General features: G+C 40.4%; 1 protein-coding gene across 1 annotated transcript in view; it reads left to right on the top strand.

Annotated features, from left to right (window-relative positions):
• The window catches only part of AGBL1 (AGBL carboxypeptidase 1), a 342,641-nt gene that overhangs the window by 83,529 nt on the left and 235,048 nt on the right, over positions 1-24,064 (top strand). Inside the window, exons 4-5 of the mRNA XM_004372695.3 lie at positions 2,562-2,693; positions 7,192-7,285. Coding sequence (XP_004372752.3) covers positions 2,562-2,693; positions 7,192-7,285 — 226 coding nt within the window. The remainder of the gene's footprint in view (positions 1-2,561; positions 2,694-7,191; positions 7,286-24,064) is intronic.

Below are 24,064 nucleotides of genomic sequence, written 5' to 3' on the forward strand. Positions count from 1 at the left end.
GTTTGAACTGACAACCATTTGGTTAGCAGTGAAGCTCATATCTTTTGGAGCCACCAGGGCTCCAAAAGATACATCAGGGCTCCAAAAGATATGTCAGGACAGTGATTTCCAAGTTATCGATCTTAATATTACTATTGTAATAATTATCATAGTTTCAACTATCAAGAGTTTGTAGTCTTTGACATTGACATTCAAGTTGCCAAGGGCTGGTCTGAACAGAACAGATAGGAGGGTGGCTGCTCATGGATTGGAGTGAGATAGACAATTTTTTCTAATGAGGGGAATAAGATCATGCTGGTTTAGTCACAATCTGTTAACTGATGTTCTTTTGTCCAGAGGCAAATATTGGTAAATCAGGTTTAGGGTACAGTGTCTTTTTTCCTCATAATAGACCCAAAGTTAAGTAACCCTCCTGGGATGAATCTGACAGTGAATATACTCCATTCCTACAAACCAACCAACCAAACAAACAAACAAAAAATCAAACCATGACTATCTGAGAATCACACTCTCTGGGAAGGACACAAACAAATGTAACTGGTAACACAGTCACCTGGTGTCATAACGGGAGCCAGGGACATAGAATAAAAGGTACTATTCCCTAATTTTTTATGCTTATTTTCTAACTATTAAAGTAATAACGACTTATCTGTAACACTAAATGAGAGGTTATTTGGAGCAACAATTTAAGAGAAATTTGAGGAGCAAATTTCATTTTCTTAAAAATATTTTAATTTTTCATTATGAAAATTCTCTAGCATATAAAAAGGAAGAGAGGGTAATGACCTCTTATATACCTATTACTTATATCTGAGTATTGTTAACGTTTTGCCATATTTCCATCGCCTTTTTTTCAAATAATATCTTATTGTGTTTTTGGTGAACGTTTACACAGCAGTTTAGGTTCCCATTAAACAATTTCTACACAAATTTTTCAGTGACATTGGTTAAATTCTTCACAATGTGTGAACATTCTCATTATTTCCGTTCTGGTTGTTCCATTTCCATTAATCTAGTTTCCCTGCCCCCTTACATTCTCATCTTTATTTTAAAGTAATTGTAGACCTTTGGTCTCATATATGTGATTTTTTTAAAGGAACACAGTACTTATGGGTAATACTAATTATTTTGTGAGCCAATCTGTTATTTAGCTATAAGGTGATCTCAGGGGTTAGTTTTGGTTCAAAGTTTGAAGAGTATCTCAGGGCAATAGTCTTAGGGAGTCCTCTAATCTCAACCAGTCCAGTAAGTATTTTTTTTTTCTTTTTTAATTTGAGGTTCTGTTTCACATTTTTAGCCTATTCTGTCAGGGTCTATCTATTGTGACCCTGATTAGATTGGTCAGTAGTAGTAGCTGGGCACCATCTAGTTCTTCTGGTCTTAAGGTAGATGAGGCTGTCGTTCATGTAGACTATTTGTCCTTCACCTATTTATTCTTATTTAAATTATTTTAAAGACAGTTGCAGACAGCATTTTGCTCCTAAATACTTCAGAGTACGTTTTTTTAAAAGATAATTTTCCTATGTAACTGTAATACCATTATCACAAATCTAGCAAAATAAACAATAAATGCATAATTTACACTCATTCCAGTTTCTCCAGATGTTCTCAACACATCTTTTACAGACATATTCAAGGAAGGATCCATTCAATGTGAGCACAGTTCATTTGCATGTTGTCTTAGTTTTCTAGTGCTGCTATAACAGAAATACCACAAGTGGATGGCTTTAACAAATAGAAATTTATTCTCTCACAGTCTAGGAGGCTAGAAGTTCGAATTCAGGATGCCAGCTCCAAGGGAAGGCTTTCTCTTTCTTGCATCTCTGGGGAAAGGTCAATCTTCCCCAGCTGAGGAGCTTCTCAGTTCAGGGACCCCAGGTCCAAAGGATGCACTATTCTCCTGGCTCTTGTTTCTTGGTTGTATGAGTTCCCTGTGTCTCTCTGCTCGCTTCTGTCTTTTATATCTCAAAAGAGTTTGGCTCAAGACACAATCTTGTAGATTGAGTCCTGCCTGATTAGCATAACTGCCACTAATCCCATCTCATCAACGTCATAAAGATAGGAGTTACAACACATAAGAAAATCACATCAGATGAAAATGGTGGACAATCACATGATACTGGGAATCATGGCCCAGCCAAGTTGACAGATATTTTTTGGGGACACAATCCAATCCATGACACATGTCATGTCACTTAAGTATCCTTAGTTCTAGAACTGTCTTAAAAGAAGAAATTTATACCCAAATATGCTGGAGTTCATGTGTGAGGAAAATCAGAAACATCCTTAGATATAGGGGTTTGCAAGTCATACAGCACACAAGCCTTCGTGTAAATATTACTTGAAGAATGAGGGACAATATGTGAACTCTAGTTAGCTCTTTTAAGTCATCTGGTTCCAGTGGGACTTACTTAGCAGCACTTTCTACTATATCTGAAAAGTCTCTTTGGCTATGATTATCCTCCTCCCTTTCCCCTCTTCCTCTTCCTCTACCCCATGCGCTGTCCAATCTTCAGAATCACTGGGAAATGCAACTGAGTCTGGTTGATTTATGTTCTTAGATAAAAAGTTTGGACAGAAGGCACTGGAATTGGAGGCACTCGATGTGACGTTGACTCTGGCCAGGAAAAACCTGTCCCACAGCCAGAACCTCCTCCACTGTCTCTGGGCTCTGCGTGTGTTTGCCTCCCGTGGTAAGTGACTTTATTGTTGCTCTCCGGGGTGGTTTTCAGAGCTGAGCGGGAGGCCTGGAGATCATTTTGGGGTCTGCTTAGAAAGATGGTATGGACAGGGTACATATGTGGTCTCAACCAGATAAATATACTATGGGGAGACTCAGGATCCAGAGGCTGTGGAGGTGAGAGGCCATTTCTTCATCTCCTCCTCAGCTGAGTAGAACTATTGAGGCTGTCCCTAGAGATAGTCCTTAACATTGTTTGTCCTTGGGAGTCAGATATTATAGCATTCTTTACCACCAGTTGCAGTCAAATCAATTCTGACTTGTGGAGATCCCACGTGTGTCAGAGTAGAACTGTACTCCACAGGGCTTTCAATGGCTAATTTTTTTGAAGTAGATTGCCAGGGTTTTTTTTCTGAGATATCTCTGGGTGGACTCAAATCTCTGCCTTTTTGGTTAGCAGCCGAGGTGTGGTACTGTTTGCATCACTCAGGGACTCCATTGCATTCTAGGCCTCTCTAACAGTTCTAAAATCAAACCCATTGCCGTCGAGTTGATTCAGACTCATAGTGACCCTATAGGACAGAGTAGAACTACTCTACAGGGTTTCCAAGGAGCCTCTGGTGGATTCAGAACTGCCCGTCTTTTGGTTAACAGCCAAGCTCTTAACCACTCTGCCACCAGGGCTCCCTAAGAGTACTACGAGGTGGAAAAGACCTGTGGTAGGAGAAGGACAGACTATTTAGTTCTCATCATATTCAAGGTACAGTGCTATGTGTGTTACAACTGTCAACAATTACTCTCACGTTACACAATCTCCTTACCATGCCCCAGAAGCTACTCACTGAGCACAACACCCTTTGCCAAATTTTCCTTCATGATCCTTCTCAACATAATCCTCCAGGTAACAACTAGATACATCATAGCACGTGCATTAATGCTTATTTGCCATCTCCTGATTTGGATTATTTTTAAGTATCACAACAAACCTGTATTTAGACCTACCATTTTATGCTAAGACAAAAAAACAAAAACAAAAAAAAAAAACACCTTAAATGAGTGAAAATAAATCATGAGGACTGAGATTCTAACTCCAAAACTCATGTCAATCCTCCTCTCCATATGGGAAAATTTTTTATTAAAATATCTGGATTCTATACCTCCTATCTCCCATGTAATGAGCATAGACTTTCATTTCTCCTTTCTGAACCCCTTTTCTGTGGAATAAAAGTGAGAATTATTTAGATGTAGTGCTCTGTATAAGAGAGAACATGAGCTTAGAGCCCAAAAGGTCTGGGTTTGACTCTGATTCCATTTCTAAAGAGCCATGTAACATGGTCACTTAACCTGTTTGAACCTCAGTTTCCTCCTTTGGAAAACTGTGGTTTAATGAAACTCACAGACTTTATAGTAGGAATGAGTAAGATAATGTTCATGGGTATGCTTGGCACCTAGTAGCTGCTCATTTGCTTTTCTGCTCTACTCTTTTTCCTTAGTCCCTTGAAATAATAGGAAGCGTACACATATGGGGAGTGGATAGGTGACCTTTTTTTTGTAACTAGTCTAAGAACTACTAAAATAACCTGATTTTCATTGGCTAATTCCAGTAATAAGCATGGAGTGTCTACAAAGAGAAAGTCTTTCTGGGGAATAACGAGATAGATTCTATGTTCTCAGACAGAGCCACAGCTCACCCATTTATACATGTTGACCAGAAAGTCAGAGTGTGTTTGGGAAGGCCTAAATGGATCTGTACAAACCCATCTCTAATAAAGGAAGCTAGGTGAAAAGCTGTGGCTCTGTGTAAAGGACAATACTCGTTTATGAGTTGCCAGAATGTGTGCCACCCCAGTGTGGAGCTTGCCAGCAGCAGAAGACTTGAGTATCTCATTTTGGTCTCCTAAAGAATAATTAGGCTGAATAACATGCCTTTCTTATTATATATAATAGTTATAGAGATCAGGAAAAAAAAAAAAAATCCTTCACCCTGGAGCCCTGAGAAATGCTGGGATTTGCCTGTGGGTGTGAGAAGTAGCCATTTGGCTCATATTCTAAGATTACATTTATTGTACCAGCATTTTCCTAACATATTTAAAAATTATACTGTCACTCTCTATACATTGGCTTTACTGATGATGAGAGGCAAGCAGAGTTCAAGAAGCCTGTGGATTGCTGTCCCTTTGCTAAATTGTTAGCCCTGTTGAATGTTCCAGCAAGCATTCCAACCATTCCTATCTGCAGAAAGACTTGGCTGCAACTGCAATGTGTCTGTGACAGCCAGCTTTCATATGGCCAATGGGGATGTTTACAGAGCCGCCAGAGACCCAACCTTGGGCAAGCATCCAGCAGGGATGAACTCAGTGGGGATTTCTTATTGTCTAAAGTTATCCGTGTTAGAGTCAGTGTTCCTAAAACCATCCGCTTCTTAACTGTATTTAATACCAGAATTTTGCTGAATTATTTGTCAAGAGTTTGCTTTGGCATGTTCTCCCAATTTAGAAGTAAAGACTGAGTTAGTAGCCAGGAGAGCAGAAGATTGATGGCTAGCACTAGGATGCCAAATTCCTGAATTTCAATCCAAGCAATTATCACCTGCACTAGCCTCAGGAGGGACAGATGCAGAGGGGACGTTCCAAGAACATGCACTCTTTGAAATGTAAGACATTAGCCGCTGTCTCTAGGTGGTGGACTGTACTGGGATGAACTGTGTAAGAGCCTCCAGATTTCCATTTATCCTCCTTTTGAAAAGTTTGGATCAAGCCAGTATAAGTCACCTCTGTCTGTCAGTCTTTGCTTCTCCATCGCCCCCTTGTTCCCAATCACATCTTCAGGAACAAGTCTGTCTCAAAGTACAAGGCATTTCTAGTTCTCTGTCTTACTACACCAATGCAATAGAAGAAAGAGAAGAGAGTTATACCTCTGAAGATAATTTTAACCTTCTTTCCTTCTCCCTCTGAAAATCTTACTCCCTGCTAGAGGGGCTCCATTTTATGTCTGGTGGATTCCTTATTGTCTTTTTTTTTTTTTTTAAATAGACTTCATGTTTTTAAATAGAAGTTTTAGGTTCACAGAAGAATTGTGCAGAAAGTACAGAGAGTTTCAAAATCCTCTTTGTCTTTTGACAAGACCAAAGCTCTTTCTAAAGTGAGCTGGATGGAGTGGAGTATTGGGATGTTGGAGAATTATTGAAGTTGTCGAGGATTATATTTTACTTGGATCCATAATCAATGCCCATGGAAGCAGAAGTCAAGAAATCAAATGACATTTTGCATTGGGTAAATCTGCTACAAAAAACCTCTTTAAAGTATTAAAAAGCAAAGATGTTACTTTGAGAACTAAGGTGTGCCTGACCCAAGCCATGGTGTTTTCAGTTGCCTCATATGCATGCAAAAGCTGAACAATGAATAAGGAAGATCAAAGAAGAATTGATGCCTTTCAGTTATGGTCCTGAGGAAGAATATTGAATATACCATGGACTTCCAGAAGAATGAACAAATCTGTCTTGGAAGAAGTACAGCCAGAATGCTCCTTAGAAGCAAGGATGGCGAAACTTCATCTCACCTATTTTGGACATGTTGTCAGGAGAGACCAGTGCCTGGAGAAGGACATTATACTTGGTAAATTAGAGGGTCAGTGAAAAAGAGGAAGACCCTCAACGAGATGGCTTGATACAGTGGCTGCAATGGTTGTGAGGATGGCGCAGGACCGGGCAGTGTTTCATTCTGTTATACATAGGGTTGCTATGAGTTGGAACCAACTTGATGGCACCTAACAACAACAACAGTTAGTTCTGAGCAGGAAGGATTGATTACTCCTTTGACATTCTAATGGATGAGTCATTGTTTCAGTCATGGGTGATCCAAGCACAAAAATTATAGGGGAACTTAGAACCCAATGGAAAAGAAATGGAGCTGTCTTGTTTATAAAGTTGCCCCTTAAAGTTTCAAAAAAGTCAGTTCAAGTTGTACTGAACCTAACCCATCCACTTGTAACTTGTAACTTTTCTTCATTGTGAAGTTTTCCAAATGGTGGAACATGTCTAAGAAAGTCTTTTGTAAGATACTGTCAGTGTGTGTGTGTGTGTGTGTGTGTGCGCGCGCGTGCTTGCATGCTGGTATGTGCCATAGGAAGTTGGTGGTGAGTAAAACAGGCACAGTTTGAATTGAAATCATTGCCACAAACCCAAAGGTCTACTTAGAGAAACGTCTTCTGCTCAGTAATTATCCTGCCTGTTCTAGCTAAGAATACAATGGAAAAGTGCAATAAGCCATCAGAAAATAAATAATATATGTTTCATCATTTGGGCCCACTTTGAGAAGATAACGTGACTGTGCCTTTCAGACGACTTTCACTTCCCAACCAGGGATGAAAAGACCATACAGTTTCCCTGTTTATAAGTTGCGTTTAACGTGAAAGGTGATGGACCTCCCTGCCACTTTAGGCCCACTCTCTAGTGTTAAAACCAGAGCTTGGTTCAGGTGACCCAATAACTACTGTGCCTTTGTTTTTCTCAGTCACCACAGGAGCCATGCTGGGAATTAATGGAGCATTGGAACTGCTTTTCAAGGTCATCACTCCTTATACCCGGAAGCACACTCGAATAATCAGGTACAGAGCACCTGCATAGTACTTTTTCTGTGTTTGTAATAAATGTAGGGATGGAGATGGCTGCATATAGATCCTGATGGTGCTTCCAGTTCAGTTTAGTGATGACTTGTCCCTTGGAGATACGGTACAATGACTTTATCTCCTCTCTACTTGCATCCCTCCCCACCCAAGCATCATTCCTCTGATCACAACAACCCTGAATGGGTATATCATTATCCTCATTTTCAGATGAGGAAGCTAAAATGTGGAGAGAGCCTCACCCAAGGTCACAGTGCCAGGAAATGGAAGAGTTGGGATTTGAATAAAGATTTTTCAGACTCAAAATCCCATGTTTCTTTCTGAAGCCTTTAGGTATCTTTTTTACTCACAGCAAATCTACCATAAGTTAGTATAGTCTTCAAAACACAGTGCAGAAATGAGAGGGAAAGGTGATGCACCTCAGGGCCTCCAAAGAGTCAGCCAGTTAAATTTCTGATATGCGATCTGGGCCTTATAATAGTCCATCATGTTTTTGTGCTAGTCTTGAGATATCTTTTTATGATTGGAAAATGAAACGCAGCCTATTCACTCTGTCTCTGCTTGCTGGTGCGGAGTGAATCACAGAGTTAAAAAGGGAGATGGTCAGACATGAAGGCTTTAGAGATATTCGGAACCATTAAGATTCATCATTTATGGGAGTGACTCAGCAAGAACCTTGAAAGAATATTAGAAGAAATTCAGCCGATTTCTAAGATATATGGGGTCATTCGGCAAGTAGCATTTCCATGCCCAGCCATGATATTTTCTACATCCCAGCATAAATCTTAAGCTTGTGTTCCACCTGATTATTTTTCTCTTGGGTCACCACAGTAATAGCATTATCATCCATTCTCACCTTCAGCTCCCTACGCAAGCATTTCTTGGAGTGAAATACCTTCTGTCTCAGTTAAAAAACAAAACAAAACAAAGTTTCCTCATTATATTAATTGGAAAGTACTGGATTAAAGTTAAATAGATCTCTTTACCCGAAGACTTCTTAGAGCCTTTGTAAAGTCAACACATGTTGGAAATATCCAAGATGGGTATGTATTATAACCTGTTCTGAAACTGATTTGGCCAGGGAACTAATTTTTTTGGACACCATCTTTTTTGGGGATCAGTGTGCTATGTGTCTCATTTTGGAAAACTCTCCTGTGGAGTGAAAATGCACTGCAAATTGGAATCCAGCTTAATTCTACCAAGCCATCCTCATCTAGTAGGTACAAAACTTCAGAGTCACAAACTCAGAGGCAAAAAAAAATTTTTTCCTTATTTTTCTGTAACTATCTTTGCTTTAGCTGCCTTTGAGTTGGCCACTGACTCATGGTGATCCCATGCACAATGGGATCAGACTGTGGTGATCCATAGGGTTTTCACTGGCTGATTTTCCAAAGTAGATTGCCAGGTCTTTCTTTCTAGTTGTCTTAGTCTGGAGGCTCTGCTAAACCCTGTTCAGCATCATAGCACCAGCAGATGGGTGGTGGCTGTGCATAAGTGCACTGGCTGGGAATCAAACCTGGGTCTCCTGCATGGTAGGCAAAAATTCTACTACTACCCTCTAATTTTACTTTATTTCTGAATTAAACCTCTGTTTATGTCAGATAACAAAAATATAAATCAATGGTGTCTTACAGGGAATCTAAGTCAAATTAGTGATTCTTTGGTCCATTTTACTCCTCTCCTTTTCTCCCTGGGGTTGCATCGAAGTTACAAGAAGCTTATGGTCGTGCCAAGGTGTTGATAGAAGACAGCATCATGTCCTCAGTTATCCTGTGTCCATTCGGACCTGTCATTAATCTTGTCTATCATTAATCTATCATTAATCATTAATCTTGCTTGGAAACTCTATGGGGCAGTTCTATTCTGTCCTATAGGATCGTTACGAGTCGGAATTGACTCGATGGCAACAGATTTGTGTTTTTTTTTGGTTTATCATTGTTTGTAGACCTTTGCTGCTGATGTCTACAGTCTCAATATGTTTTTTGGTCACCAAACCCATGAACTTTATATTTTTGTCCTATCCACAATGCCCTTTCTAATCTGATGCTGTCTTCATTCATCTGTTCAGCAGCTCAGGAACTTCTTTCTGGCTGCTTTCCCTACATTGCAAGTTGTCCCTGACTTACGACGGGGCTCCATTCTGATGACTACATTGTAAGTTGATTCTGATGTATGTCAAATACATCTTTTTTTTTTTTTCAGTTTTCATTATTATTGCCTTATGTTCGACTTACATCAGAACCAACTTACAATAGAGTTGTCAGAACAGAACCCTGTCGTAAGTTGGGGACTATCCAAACCCCTTCTTCTTATTTTTTTTAAGTTTTCATTATTACTGTCTTTTATTATAAGTATCTTTATAAATCTGATCTATATTTGTCTTTGGGGTTTGGAAACATTACTTACAGATATATCTTAATACATAAACCAAAAAAAAAAAAATAGTACTAAACCTGTTGTTGTCGAGTTCGTTCCGACTCATAGATTTTAATACATACATACATAAAAAAATACACAAATTGGACAACATTGGCATTTTGTCAGTTGTGGTAATAATTTCACTTGTGGAAGGTTCTGGATCATCTAGATAATCCCTGGGAATGGGGATAGCATTTCTAGTCAGAAAATTAATGAGAGTTGTCTGTATGGTCCTTTTCTTTTGTTCTTCATATATTTCATGGTAACATCTCACTGCTTCCAGAAACTGTCTATCAACTTTAGCAAAATGATCAGTGTTTGGGTCCATGATTTCAAGCAACTGAAGCCTCTGATTTAGTTTAGAAAAAATACTTCAGGTAATACGTTCACCGTAAATTTTTTTTACAACTTCTCTCCTTTCTCTACCTCATTATTTCTTTCCTCTTCAAAATTAAGCTCTGATCCGTTACTTCCCCTTCTTTGTGATCTATGAGCTATTCTACATTGGTGATACCAAGTTCTAAATTCAGCATTCTTGCTATATGGATGATTTTTCCACCAATGTCTTCCATCATATTATCCTGATCAAATGCTTGGAGCGTGTTCGTGTAACTCAGCAGTATTTTCCCCAAACCCCTTGCATGCATTTTCCCGTAACTTCCTCTCAGGAACAGGCAATGTTCCGGATACATTGAAAAATATTACAATGAAGTCAGCAGTCAGTGTTGTAACAATGAAGGAGGAGTGGTAAGGGCTGTCAGACGCGTGTTCACTTCAGTTGTCATATGTTGTTAGAGCTGAACATTGCCCAACTTTCTATCCGTCACGGCTCCCTACACAGACACCAATGCAGACTTCATTGTAGACCAGGCCATCGCCTGCTGTATGGCAATGTTTTGAACAGTATATCGTAACATTGAACATCTGCAGGTGAACATCTGAGAATGATAACATCAGCAAATTACATGCTGCAATGTTGTACAGAGTACATATTACTAATGATAAGATGTACCAAAAACAAAAAAAAAAGCCCCCAAAACGATGGTCGTAAGTACGATTCGGTTCGTAGTAACTCGAATATGTCATAAAATGGGGACTACGTGCATATGGAAATCTGTGAGCAAGCCTGCTGGGCCCATCCACACAAGAGCCTCATGCAGTCATCGCTGCTTTGCTACCTGGAGGGCTTCTGGAGGAGGCTTTGATTTTCCTGGGTAACCTTGGAAATCAAGACACTAGGCCCCTCTCTTCGGGGGTCTTGGTAGCTTTTATTGTCTTTCTCATCAGGCTTAGGGGGAGGTTGGAGCAGACAGCAAAGCATAGGAAACCCCCTTCTCAGATAATCACACTACCTAGTAGCTAATTGTGTTGCTTTCTTTTCCTTCTGCAAAGAGAGCTGAATTCAGGCACAGATCTGATCATGGCACCACAGGAAAATGAAAAAGTAACACCAGGAATGAGTGGATTGGGGATGGAGGAAGAGGGCAGCGGAGGGAAAAGCTGAGGGTAGTGGGGGTGGTTGGCAAGGAAATGAGGTGTTTTTAATGACAAAAGGAACCTCGCAGGGACCTGAGGCATATTTCTGCATTTCTAGCCTGTCCTGTAAATTTTGAATTTTGGGCGAGATGATTCCCCTTTTTTAGCCAAATGCCAAATTAAAACCAAAGCTCCACAGAGAGGAGGATTTATCACCAACCATTACAACATAGCTGTCATTGCTAGGCGTTTATGATGTGCCCTGCACAGTGCTAAGCTCTTAGCATAAACTATCTCATTCGATTCGCTCCTCAACTCTATGAAGCAGGTGCTTTAATTGTCCTAATTTTGCAGAAAAAACACTGAAGCTGAAAGAAGTTAGGTAACCTACTGGGATTTAAGTGAAAGAGCTGGGATTTAAACCCTGTCTGTGCGTGACCCTTAGCTCCAAACCACCGCTGCACTATCTTATACAGTCTACTCCCAGCATTTTATTTCTAAAACCACCATATGTAAGACAATCATAAGCAGTTAAAGTTTAAGTTCCTGTTACTGTCTAAATGGCTCTTACTCATGAAACAATTTGCTTAATGATAGAGGAGTCTTTCTCCTCCATGGAATGGCTACTTTCTCTTGAGGGCTAAATGTCCATTCCCTATGCTTTTGCATTTTTTTCCTGAAGCTATCTTGTTTTCTGCCTTCCCCCCATCCCTCAATAACAAGGTAAGGGTAAAGATGGTGAAATCAGAAGACCTGTATTGCAGCTCCCTTCCTAACTATGTCCTTGGTGAGTGATTTAACCTAAAAGTGGTTAAAGCTAGCTGAAGTTTAGCATTTCCCAAATGCGAACGTCAAGTCCTGCCTCCTAGGTTTGTAAACTGTGAAGTGTTATAATATCGTTAACACTATTAATAAAAATATTATTGGTTAAGTGGCTGCCTGTTTTGGGTCAGCCAGCAGAGGTTAGGCAAGAACATAGAGATTAGAACTGTCTGCCAGGAGCCACCTTCTCCCATGAAATCCATCCCCAAAATAGTAACTAAGAAGTGCCCAAGTGAATTCTACTCAGCTCTATTTAGATGCCAGAACCTGTGGCTTGAAGGGGTCTTCCAGGAAGGGGAGGAGGTGGTAACATGCCAGGGGACATGAACAACCCCACTGAGTATCATCCTCCAACGCTAGCAAGCTATGGGGGAGTTATTCTGGGATGTCTTTGTATGAGCAGATGCCCAGCGTTGTATACTATGACTCCTCTCTCCTGTGGAGATTAAACCTGCCCTACTTCTCTAGCACAAACCTAAAATTAGTTATGCAGCTGTCCTCCACTGAAGTCCTGTCTTCGGATCATAGTCAGGGCAAGATTTATACAAGAAGCACCAACCACACACCTTTGAGAGAGAAAGGGCATCTGGAGCAATGTCCCTGACGCTCTGTGGCCTTGTGCCAGCCCTCATCCCCAGAGGAGGCGGCTGTTACAGCCTCCCGCACTCCCCAGATACCCCCATGTGGGCACGGTTTTACCGCTGTGCGCTTGTATTGGCTAGCACCTGTTTCCCTCCTTTTGCTCCTCCTGACCACCACCCTAATCTGAGCAGTTGTTGTCAGACTTGGAATGATGCTATATAGCCTCTAACTGGTCTACTCGGACTTCAAGGCAATCAAGAATGTGCCCCAACCTCCTTTTCCAGCCTTATATTTCATTCCGCTTCTCATGTCTCTTTCCAGCTAACCATCCCTGAATGTGGCATGCCCCATCCTGCCCCAGGTCTTGGCTCAGGTGTTTTCCTTCCCTTGGAATGGCTTCTTTGTCTTACTGAGCTCTAAACTTCTACCCATTCTTCAGGCCCAACCTCATGCTACCTGCCCCATCTCACTTTTCGTCAGACACTAGAACAAATAAATCATCTCTTCTCAATGCTTCCGCAGGACTTCTTTCATACTTTGTTTTAACACGCATCACATTTAACTCTATGTTGGCCTGAGCGTCTCCTCTCCTCTCTAAATTCTAAACTTCTTAAAGGTTGTTCTTACCTGCTGTTGAGTCGACCCCTGGCTCATGGTGACCCCATGCACAATGGAACAAAATGCTACCCAGTCCTGTGCCACCCCAAAGATTGGTTGAGAGTTAGGCTGTTGTGATCTATAGGGTTTTCATTGACTGATTTTTGGAAGTAGATCACGAGGCCTTTCTTTCTAGTTGTCTTAGTCTGGAAGCTCTGCTGAAATCTAATCAACGTCATTTTTCTGTTGCTGTTCAATTGATTCTGCCTCATAGCTACCTTATAGGACAGGGTAGAACTGCCCCATAGGGTTTCCAAGGCTGTAATCTTTATGGAAGCAGGCTGCCACATCTTTCTCCTGCTGAATGGCTGGTGGGTTCAAACCGCTGACCTTTAGGTTAGCAGCTGAGCGCTTAACTACAGCACCATCAGGGCTCCTTGTTAAGCATCATAGCTATACACAAGCCTCCACTGACAGATGGGTGGTGGCTGTGCTTTAGGAGCACTGGCTGGGAATAAAACCCAGGTCTCCTGCCTGGAAGGTGAGAAGTCTACCACTGAACCACCAACGCCCTCTGTTCGTAAGGGTAGAGATAAAATTATATTTATCTTTCTGTTCTCCATAGGATCTAGCCCAGTGCCTGGACTATGGTATGTTCTTAATCTAAGTCAAAATAAATACTTTACTTTTCTTTTTTTTTTTGTGAATTGCCTATCTAATTATGAATAAAAGCCAGTATTTACTAGATGTGTACTATGCTAGACATTTCATATTTATTACCTTATTCTTCCTTTATCCCAAGCTGTTTCTACATGTGAAGTTCCACCATGTCTAAACATGCCTGGAAAATGATATGGCAAGCCTACCAAGAACTCTATTTGCATAAGGGACTGAAGTGCCTTCTGGGAGACAGCTCATAACTAAGTGAGTGAGCATCAGTAATAACTACCATCTTGGAAGGGAACAAAATCTCACTCAGGGAAAGAAAAATTTGAAGTCTTGTTTCTTGCTTAGAGTTGTCTGGGGAACTGACAAAGATCAGCAGAAGGGAAAGACCTGAATTTGAGGGCATGTGGGGGGCACATTCACATTCAAGCTTTGCCTAATATTTGACACAAGCTTCCAGTGTTTGGTCAGAAATGGAATCAGCTGGGGATTTAGAATTTCTGGGGAAGGTTTGCACAGAACTTGGAAGGGGAAAGTGACGCTGGGTCAGAGTGTGCTAGCTCTTGCTAGTTTGCTCTACCGTGTGTAAGCTTGTTTACCTGCACTAAAGCTGTCTTTAAGCTGTCCAAACTCATTGAGTAGAAACATTTATTAAGGCAAAGACGGATAACTTGTCTGTGACTGACTCATCTTGTGACCTTAGAAAAGCTTGTGTTCATTCCATGTCTCATCACCTCCTGCTAGTAGCTGTCCCCTTGTTCCCTCATTTCCAGGATGAACCTGGGCATTCTGGTAATAACAATGGCTGTTTCTACTGGTGGTCCACTTGACCTTTTCGAAAGCATGGCCACATCTCATCTGATCCCGCTGGATCCTCACTACTTAATATTTAGCCCAGCTTTTGAAGCTGGGTTATCAATTGTCATCCTCATGTATCTCCTGGGACTTTGAAATCTTATGGCTTGCCTTGCCTCATAAACATCAAAATCAATCAGAAACTGATAAGGTGTTCCTAGTAGAGGCTAGCACTTGAGCCTCATTGTGCCCCCTGATCATTGCAGACATAGTTTGGAAAATGAGACTCAGGGTCACCCATAGACTGAGATGCTTTTTCATTCTTCACCAGACACACCTTCATTTTCTCTGAGCTTCCCCAAGAACCTGGGAGGTCAGGAAGTGTGTTATTCAGAACCATGATGATCTCACCACCACAGAGATCAAAATCTTTGATATTTTCACCCCTTCAGTGTCCTCTCAGGTTTTCATCAGGGACCTTATGCTGTAATTTATACTCTTCAGGCTCAGGGGTCCCTGGGGTGTAGGCTGTGAGTTTCAGAGCACCTGGACTCAAACACCTTGGCAAGAGGAGATGAGTGTGTTGTATCTTCAACCAGCTTCATAAGCAGATTCTTCAGCTTAGTCTCCTGTTGTCTGTCCCCATACCTTCCTGTGCTTAGAATGGTGTTAAGTCATCTTCTCCCTTCAAAGGCCCAATCCCAGGGTATCTCTGGCATTTGAGCTTTGCCTGAGTGCAGGATTACTGGGTAAAGCTTCCTTGGCAGGTCTTTATGGTGATTTCATCTTCAATTTATGAGCTGGGAAGAATGTCCCACTTTCCTTCTCCCTCCCCCCAGATCACTGTCTTATCCCAAAGCCAGGCCTTCTGGGCTTTCTTCAACCATCACACCATTCCACTTTATCTGATAATGTTCATGGATGGATAGATGAGTGGAGACTCAACAAAAGCTAATGGGTTCCCTGAGATTGTGAGAGATTGGGTGACTCACAATTATTCTTATCACTGAGACAATGGGAATCCAAGTTACAAGAACCAGATTTTTCTGTTTCTCAAAATAGTTACTGAATTCCTCCCTGGGTTTTCATCCTGATCCCCTTCCCACCATTAATGGCTTTGTGATTTCTGCTACTCTTCATTCAACATAAACTCTGTGGTCTCTGGGGCACAAGCTCACATTGGGGGTTCAGAAGCTGTGTGCTCCAGAGCACTTGGACTCAAATATCTTGGAAGAGGAACAAAAAAATTCACCCCAGTCTCACCAGTACTGATTTTGGGGATATGCAGCATGGGCTCAACTTACTGACAGAGTGATTAGTACGTCTGCAACCTCACTCCAAGCCTGTAGCTGATGGTGAAATGAATAGTTTCCTACATGTATTAAACCTTTGCAATTAGTTTTGTGAATTTAAATCCCTTTCATCTTCTTGAGAAGCCAGTGACCACTCCCTGATTAGGACCAGTCATAGATATTTAAGTCATGGAATCTCAAGCTGGAAGGTCCTTAGGAAGCCATTGGTCCAACTCCTTCATCTTAAAGATGAGGTCACTGAAACCCAGAGAGGCCTAACCAAGCCTCTACCACAGTTTCAAGGTACTTTTTATTACTCTAAGATGTTCTACCACATAATACAAAACAAAACTGTACTGAACTAGAACTTCTAACATTTATTTGACAACATTCTATGTGCCAGGCTCAGTGCTAGCCATTGGATTTGGGAACAACAGAAGGTGGATGCTCTCCTCAAGTTGCTGATAGTTGATGTCAGTGATAATAATGCAATGTGGTAGGATGATTGACTTAGTTTCCTAGCACTGCTGGAACAGAAATACTACAAATGGGTCGCTTTAAAAAACAGAAATTTATTTTCTTTGAGTTCGGTAGTCTAACAGTCCAAATCAGGGTCTTGGCTCTGTCAATTCCTTCCTTTTCAGTGGCCTGGATTTTCCTTATAGAGGATCCTTCTCCAGTATGTACTTGCCTCTGTGTGTAATCTGCTTTTTTTTTTTTTTTTAATAACTCAGAAGTGATTAGGTTTTGGACACATCCTATAGTGGTATGGTCTTATTAACACAACATTAGATTACATTATGGAAGATGATTATATTACATTACATTGTATCCATACGTATAGGAGTTGGGATCCCAAAACATATTTTGAAGGAACATAATTCAATCCATAACAAAGGTCCCACATTCTGACCCAGTGTTGGGCTTGTGAAATGAGCCAGTTTCCTGTTCTGTGGAAATGTCCTTATAATGCCTGTACCCATAACTCCCCTCAGAGCTGAGAAGTCAGGGCCTCTGCTCTGGGTGCTATACCTCAGGAGGTCCCTTGCTTTTGAGAGCCTTCCTTGAAATGTATAAAGTACCCCTCTGGTGCCTGGGATGGGCTGGGGAACTGGCAGTGCCATCCAGGTGGGCTCTCTGAGCCCAGAATGGGACTTGTGTGGGCCCCAGTCCCTGATTCTCCCCTTTTGGGTAGACTCTGACTCCCTCCCATCCTTGGAGAGGGGGTAGACCAGATTCCTTGAGGAGGAGGAGCTCTAGAGCCAGTGCCTATGAGGGTGTCCTGGGGTCCCATTGTAAATCCTTCGTGCAAGGAGAACAACCTGGCAAACAGATCACTCCTGCTGGCTGGTATGGTATTGCTTCCTTAGGATGACATGGAGCAGTAAGAATTGTGCTGATGTGCTGATATGGGGTACATCAAATTGTTTATATAGACAGGGGCTCTGAAAAAATTACTTGCTGGGTTCTGCATATGTTAGGAGTGGTGCTACCTGCACAACGCCCCTTTGTGAAGGTTCGCTAGAGACTTCATTTCCGTCTTGATTTGTTGAAATCTGTTCTGCTCGACCTCTCTGTGGATTTGACTAGAGGCAGGCTCTTAGGAACTTTCACTGGCCATTGAAGTGAATCTTCTAGCCTAGCCGGCTTAGAGTAAGGAGCTTTTGCAAAGATGTTTACATCTTATTGTAAATCATAACCTCCTCACAATACTGTAATCACCCAAAAATACATGGGGGAGGGTGTGGAAGGGTGTGGGGAAGGTACAGAAAGACTCTTATCAGGAGAGACACCAGGATCCTTTGACCTTCCCTTTCCCCTTGAGGAAGCTGATATTTCTAATAGGTCATGACCGAACTCTGCCAGGATCGATTCCACATGTCAGACATGATGTATTATAAAGCCAATGGGGGGGAAATGCGCTCTGCTTTTTCTGTGGGTCTGCGAGTGGGTGCAGTGTCTGAAGATGTTTTGTTTAACAGAAACAAGCCAACTCAATTAGCTAGGAAGGAAAGGGTCAAAAGGAAGCCATTACACAGATGTATAACCGTCTAAAACTAGCTGCCTTTAAGAGTTTTAGACAGAGATTGTAGGTCAGGGACAGACTGGAGGCTTTTTGTCTAAATTTAATTGTAGTGTTATTTTAATATTAGATCTTTATGTGATCATTATCATATTTAACAGAGCCTATGAGGAAAAAATGGAGTGCGCACTTAAAAGGAGTAAATTATTACAAATTAGGTTTGAATTTTTTTCAGATGGCACATAGTAGGTATTTAATAAATACCAGTTGAATAAATGAGCTCTGTTGTTTTGGTTTGCCTGAATTGCACCCTTTTGACCATACATTTATTTATTTAATACGTATTTATTGGGCATTTATTATCAGCAGGGATGTATGGGCTATGAGATGAAAAAGCACAGTCCTTGTCCTCAAGGAGCTTACAGATACATCACACACTGGCATGTAAACCAATAAGATCAATACTATAATGGTGGTGTGTTCAAAGAGGAGGATCTTTGTCTACCCAGGAGTTGGGAAGACTTCATTGGAAAGGCAACTTTTAGGCTAAAACAGGTATGGAGTTTCTCAGATGTTAAGGTTGTGAACAGAGAACCTTCTAGGTGGAGACTTCAGGAAGCACAAAGACAGAAAAGCATACACACACAGCATACACACACACACACATACACATTATGTATGACTGGATTATACTGCAAAGAAGTGAGGGAGGGAAGCTCACCCAAACTGATTTGGAACAGTCTAATATCTTACTAGACAACAAAGAATGGGAGTATATAGTTCACAAAGAGGAAATAGGAAAATTGATAAGCTCATAAAAATAGTCACCTTGGCAATAATCAGAGAAACAAAAACTAGTTCAAAATACCAATTTCACAAATCAGAGTAGCAAAGATTTTGAAAAATAATGACATTTACTATTGGTGAAGATTCAATAAGATGAACACTAATGCAGTCTGCTGGGAATATAGATTGATAAAACCTTCCTTAAAACAATGGGATAATGTGTATTAAGTTTTTTTTTTTAAAAAAGTTCTCATTCTTTACACCAAGTTTTTCACCTTTGAAATCTGTCTTAAAGAATCAACAAGAAATGTGGATAAAAATTTGTGCACACACAAACAACAATCACACTGTTATTTATAATTAGAAATATTATAACAAAAAAGTCCAATAATAGGGAATTCTTGGTAAAAGTTGCATATTTATATATCACGATCTTATGTAGCAATACACAAAAAACAGATTTAGGAATGATGTTTACCATGGGAAAAAGTGTATGATACAATGTAGACTAGAGAAATCAAGGTTAAAAATTCAGTATGATCTCAACTATGTAAAAAGTAGACACTTGACTTCTGCTTCAGGCCATACTAGGACCAGATTTGTCTTTCCATCCAACACAATCAAATTATAGATAAAATATATGAAACAATATTTTTTAAGATTCTAGATATCAGACAATGAAGGACAGTGATCCCTAAGAGATGAACCCTAAAGTTCCCCTAGATGACTGGCTTGAGAGGGTTTCCTGGTAGCATGTAGGAAGGGGCAGCCCAGGTGCAGCCTGGCAAACTCTATTAGATCCAAAGTCAGAATTGAAGAGACAGGGCCGAGAGTCTGAAGAGAACAATATGGCTAGAATTCACAGAACATTTTTCTAGATAGAAGAGAGCTGCTCAGAGACAGATCTCCAGAGGTCTTCAGAGGTTCTCATTCCAGTATTCAGCTGGATATTGATCAGCACGTGCTTGTGAGGAAACCACTCAAAGCCAGGAAAAGAACCATCTGAAAGGAATGGAAGGAATAATGCCTGGCACTCCCAGAAGGCAGGAAATATGCTTGTTCCTACACAGCACACTGGAAGACCTCATGATTCATGGTGCACTGAGTAGAGTACATAGAAGGGTCTTGTCTCAGTAGTGAGAAATAACTAACCCTAGACTGAGCGTTACTCCTATCCTGCCTCACCCATTGCCATCAAGTTGATTCCAACTCCTAGTGACCCTATCGGACAGAGTAGAAATGCCCCATATGGTTTCGAAGGCTGTAGATCTTTATGGAAGCAGACTGCAACATCTTTCTGCCACAGAGCAGCTAGTGGGTTCAAACTGCTGAACTTGGTTAGCAGCCAGGCTTGACCACTGTGCCACCAGGGCTCCTCTCTCTACCTAGCAAATGTTAAAAGTAAGTCTTGAAAGGATAAAACTGTTTCCAAATAACTAACTGCATCCCAGGACAAAGCCTCAGAATATTTATAAGAACACAAAAATATCCAGCTTTGTACAAGGTAAAAGCCACAATGTCTAGTATTCAATAAAAATTATCTGGCATGCAAAAGAGCAGAAAATACTACCCGTAATGAAGAGATAAATCAATCAATTAAAACCAATCCAGAAATGAGATAATTGTTAGAATTAGCAGACAATACATTTAAAAAGTTATTCTGATTTTTCCATATGTTCAAAAGTTAAGTAAAACTTATGGAGCACTGAGTTCAGTTTACGGTGATGAAAAAATCACATTGATTAAGGGTAAGGGTTGCATAGCTGATTGATGTAATTGATATCAATAAGTTGTACACCTGTAAAAAGTTGAATTGGCAAATGTGTGATAAATATATTTACAACAGCATAAAAAATAGCAGCTGCTGTACAGCCAAACACCTCATGGGATTTGGTTCCTTGGTTTGGAGCTTTAGGGTCATGGTTTCATGGGACATCCCAGTTAATTGGTCTAATAGCATGTTTAGTACTTTTGTTCTACTTCCTAGTTTGTTGTATAGTGACTGGGGTCTTAAAAGCTTGCAGGTGGCCATCCAAGTTACACCAATTGGTCTTTATTCGGCTGGAACAACAGAGGAGGAAGGAGAATCAGGATTAGGAGAAGGAAATGAAATGTGTGGCAAAGTGCCTCCATGAACAATTGCCTTCTTTGACATGAGACCAGAAAAACTGGATGGTGGCTGGCTACCATTACTGAACATTGTGGTCAGAGATTCTACAGAAGAATCCTGATTAAAAAAAGGGGTGGGGGATGCGGAAGAGAATTTCAAATTCTCATGAACTCTTCACTTTCTGGAGTTATGGAGGCTGGATGAACCCCCAAAACTATTGCCCTGAGATAATCTTTAAACCTGAAACTAAACATACCCTGGAAGTCGTCTTTAAACCAAACAACAGTTTAGCTTAACTAGTAAAGAATGTCTGCTTTTAGTACTCTGCTCTATTAAGAACTATCTATATGGAATCAAATTTACCTAATTGAAATGAAAGCATCTATCCTTCAAAGACTTGTACACAAATGGTCATAGCAGCTTTATTTGTAATATCCCCAAATTGGTAACAATCTTAATGTCCATCCGTTGGTGGACATATGAACAAACTGTGATACTTCTGTACAATGCACAATTACTCAGCAATAAAAAGGAATAAACTATTGATATATGGTACAACATGGATAAATCTCAAAATAATGATGTCCAGTGAAAGAAGCCAGACCAAAAAGTACATACTATATGATTCCATTTATATAAATTCTAGAAAATGTAAACTAAACTATAATGATAGAAAGCAGATGGAGACAGGAATTAGGAGTTAGTGATGGGAGGGAGGGAGTGGATTACAAAGGAGCATGGAAACTTTGCAGGGCTATAGATACGTTCATTATCTTGATTGTGGTGATGTTTTGGGGTGTATATGTAAGTTAAATCTTACTAAATTGCACACTTTAAATATGTATAGTTTATTATGTCAATTGTATCTCAAATCTGATTAAAAAATGTGTTCTCTTTGCATGAGAAAAACAGGCAAGTAAAATATTTAAAGAAGTATACTAGTAACTGTAGTTATTTCTGAGTGATGGGACTATAAATTACTAACTTCCTATTTTTTTATAATTATAAGGCACTACTTTTACAATTATGGAATTAAATGAAAACAATTGCAGTGATGTCTAGTCTAACATAACTTTTATTTGATTGGCTATAGGCGCATGCATTGAAACTAACATCATCATCATTGATAATTAGATCGTTCATTTGTTCATTCATTCAAAAAGGAATTGATGAAAGGTTTTCACTGATTTAGTCCATCAGTGTTGAGGATGGGGTATGGAGGCAGCAGAGCTGAGGTGGGTTTTCTGGGTAGAGAGAAAAGCTTTAGAAAACACACAGAAACAAGAAACAGACTGGGCAAACACTTGTTAGATGCCATGGAGTTGGTTCTGACTCAGCGACCCTATGAACAACGGAAAGAAACATTGCCTGTTAGTGTGACGGCTTCACAATCAGTGCTATGTTTGAGCCCATTGTTGCAGCCACTGTGTCAATCCATCTTGCTGGGGGTCTTCCTCTTTTTCACTGACCCTCTACTTTACCAAGCATGATGTCATTCTCCAGGGACTGGTCCCTCCTGATAACATGTCCAAAGTACTTGAGACGAAGTCTTGCTATCCTTGCATTCTGGTTGTACTTCTTCTAAGACAGATTTGTTAGTTCTCCTGGCAGTCCATGGTATATTCAGTATTCTTTGCAACACGATAATTCAAAGACATCATTTCTTCTCTGGTCTTTCTTATTCATTGTCCAGCTTTCACATGCATGTGAGGCAATTGACAAACAAGTGGAAATAAATATTAGGTAAAGTTTGAGGTGGGTGGTAATGGGAGAGAAAGTTTTGAACCAATTCAGGGTCTTTTCTCTATATCTCTGTCTTCTAATTCTTCCCTTCCTTTTCCTTCCCTTCTCTTCCCTCCCCTCCCGTTTCCTCCTTTCCCTTCCACTTTACTGTCTTTCCCTTTCCTTTCTCTTCTCATCTGAGTTTTTTACATTCTAGGAAAAATCCCTTGTGTTTGTCTTTAGCTTGAATAATTAAATTTTCTACTACATCTATTCACTGACTCCAACAAGGTTTCAAACTCATAATCATGTATTTAATGTATATGTGTGTGTATACATACATACATACATACACACACACACACACACACATATATGTATATATACGAGCTCTGGAGCTCTGGCGGCATAGTGGTGAAGAGCTCAGTTGCTAACCGAAAGTACTGCAGTTCAAATCCATCAGACGAGCCTTGGAAACCCTATGGGGCAGTTCTCATCTGCCCTGTAGGGTCGCTATGAGTCAGAACCAACTCGATGGCACCTAACAACAACAACAACATATGAGCCCTGGTGGTGCAGTGGTTAAGAGCTCAGTTGTTAACCAAAACCTTGGTAGCTGCTCTTTGGAAACTCTATGGAACAGTTCTATACTGTCCTATAGGGTCACTATGAGTCAGAATTGACTAGACAGCAACTGGTTGTTACATGTATATATATATATGAAATATGTATTCAATTCTTTATATTCTTATATTTATGTTCTCATGACATCTTGTGCTAGTGTCAGACACAAATGTTCTCTAGAGTATTCCTAAGAATGCAAATTGGGTATTTTAGAATTCCTTTTTCTAGGTTATATTTACCCTTCTTCAGAGTTAGGTACCCCTTGAGTATTCAGAAAATTGATTACCTTCTTTTGTTGAACTTGAGAATAGTTTTCTTTGCTATTTCAGCCTTACAGAGGCAGATGTAGTCTCCCCCAGTATTAGTTTGATCTGGGTTCTATTGGAGTTGGGTGTAGGTCTCCACTGAAATATTTCATAGTAAGTGGCATCACCAGGATCAGATTAAAGGAAGAAAAAAAGATGCCCTACTAGTTACTTTTTTACTAGTTGGTGTATCTGGCAACCTGGAGAAGGAGTGTAGCGAAACAGGCACATAGCCACAGTCACAGTAGGGGGTTTTGGTATTTTATTTCAGTATCACTGATAACTAGAGCCCTAATGGCACAGTGGTTGATGTGGCTGCTAATCGAAAGATTGGCAGTTCAAACCCGTCAGCTGCTCTGTGGAAGAAAGATGTGGCAGACTGCTTCTGTAAAGATTAACAGCCTTGGAAATCCTGTGGAGGCAGTTCTACTCTGTCACATAGGGTCACTATGAGTTAGAATTGACTTGATGGCAATGGGTTTGGTTTGGGATTTTTTTTTTAATCACTGATAAGAACCAGGCTCCCCATCATGGCTAATTCTC

This window comes from Trichechus manatus, unplaced genomic scaffold, assembly GCF_000243295.1.
Source record: "Trichechus manatus latirostris isolate Lorelei unplaced genomic scaffold, TriManLat1.0 scaffold00019, whole genome shotgun sequence".
Taxonomy (NCBI): Eukaryota; Metazoa; Chordata; class Mammalia; order Sirenia; family Trichechidae; genus Trichechus; species Trichechus manatus.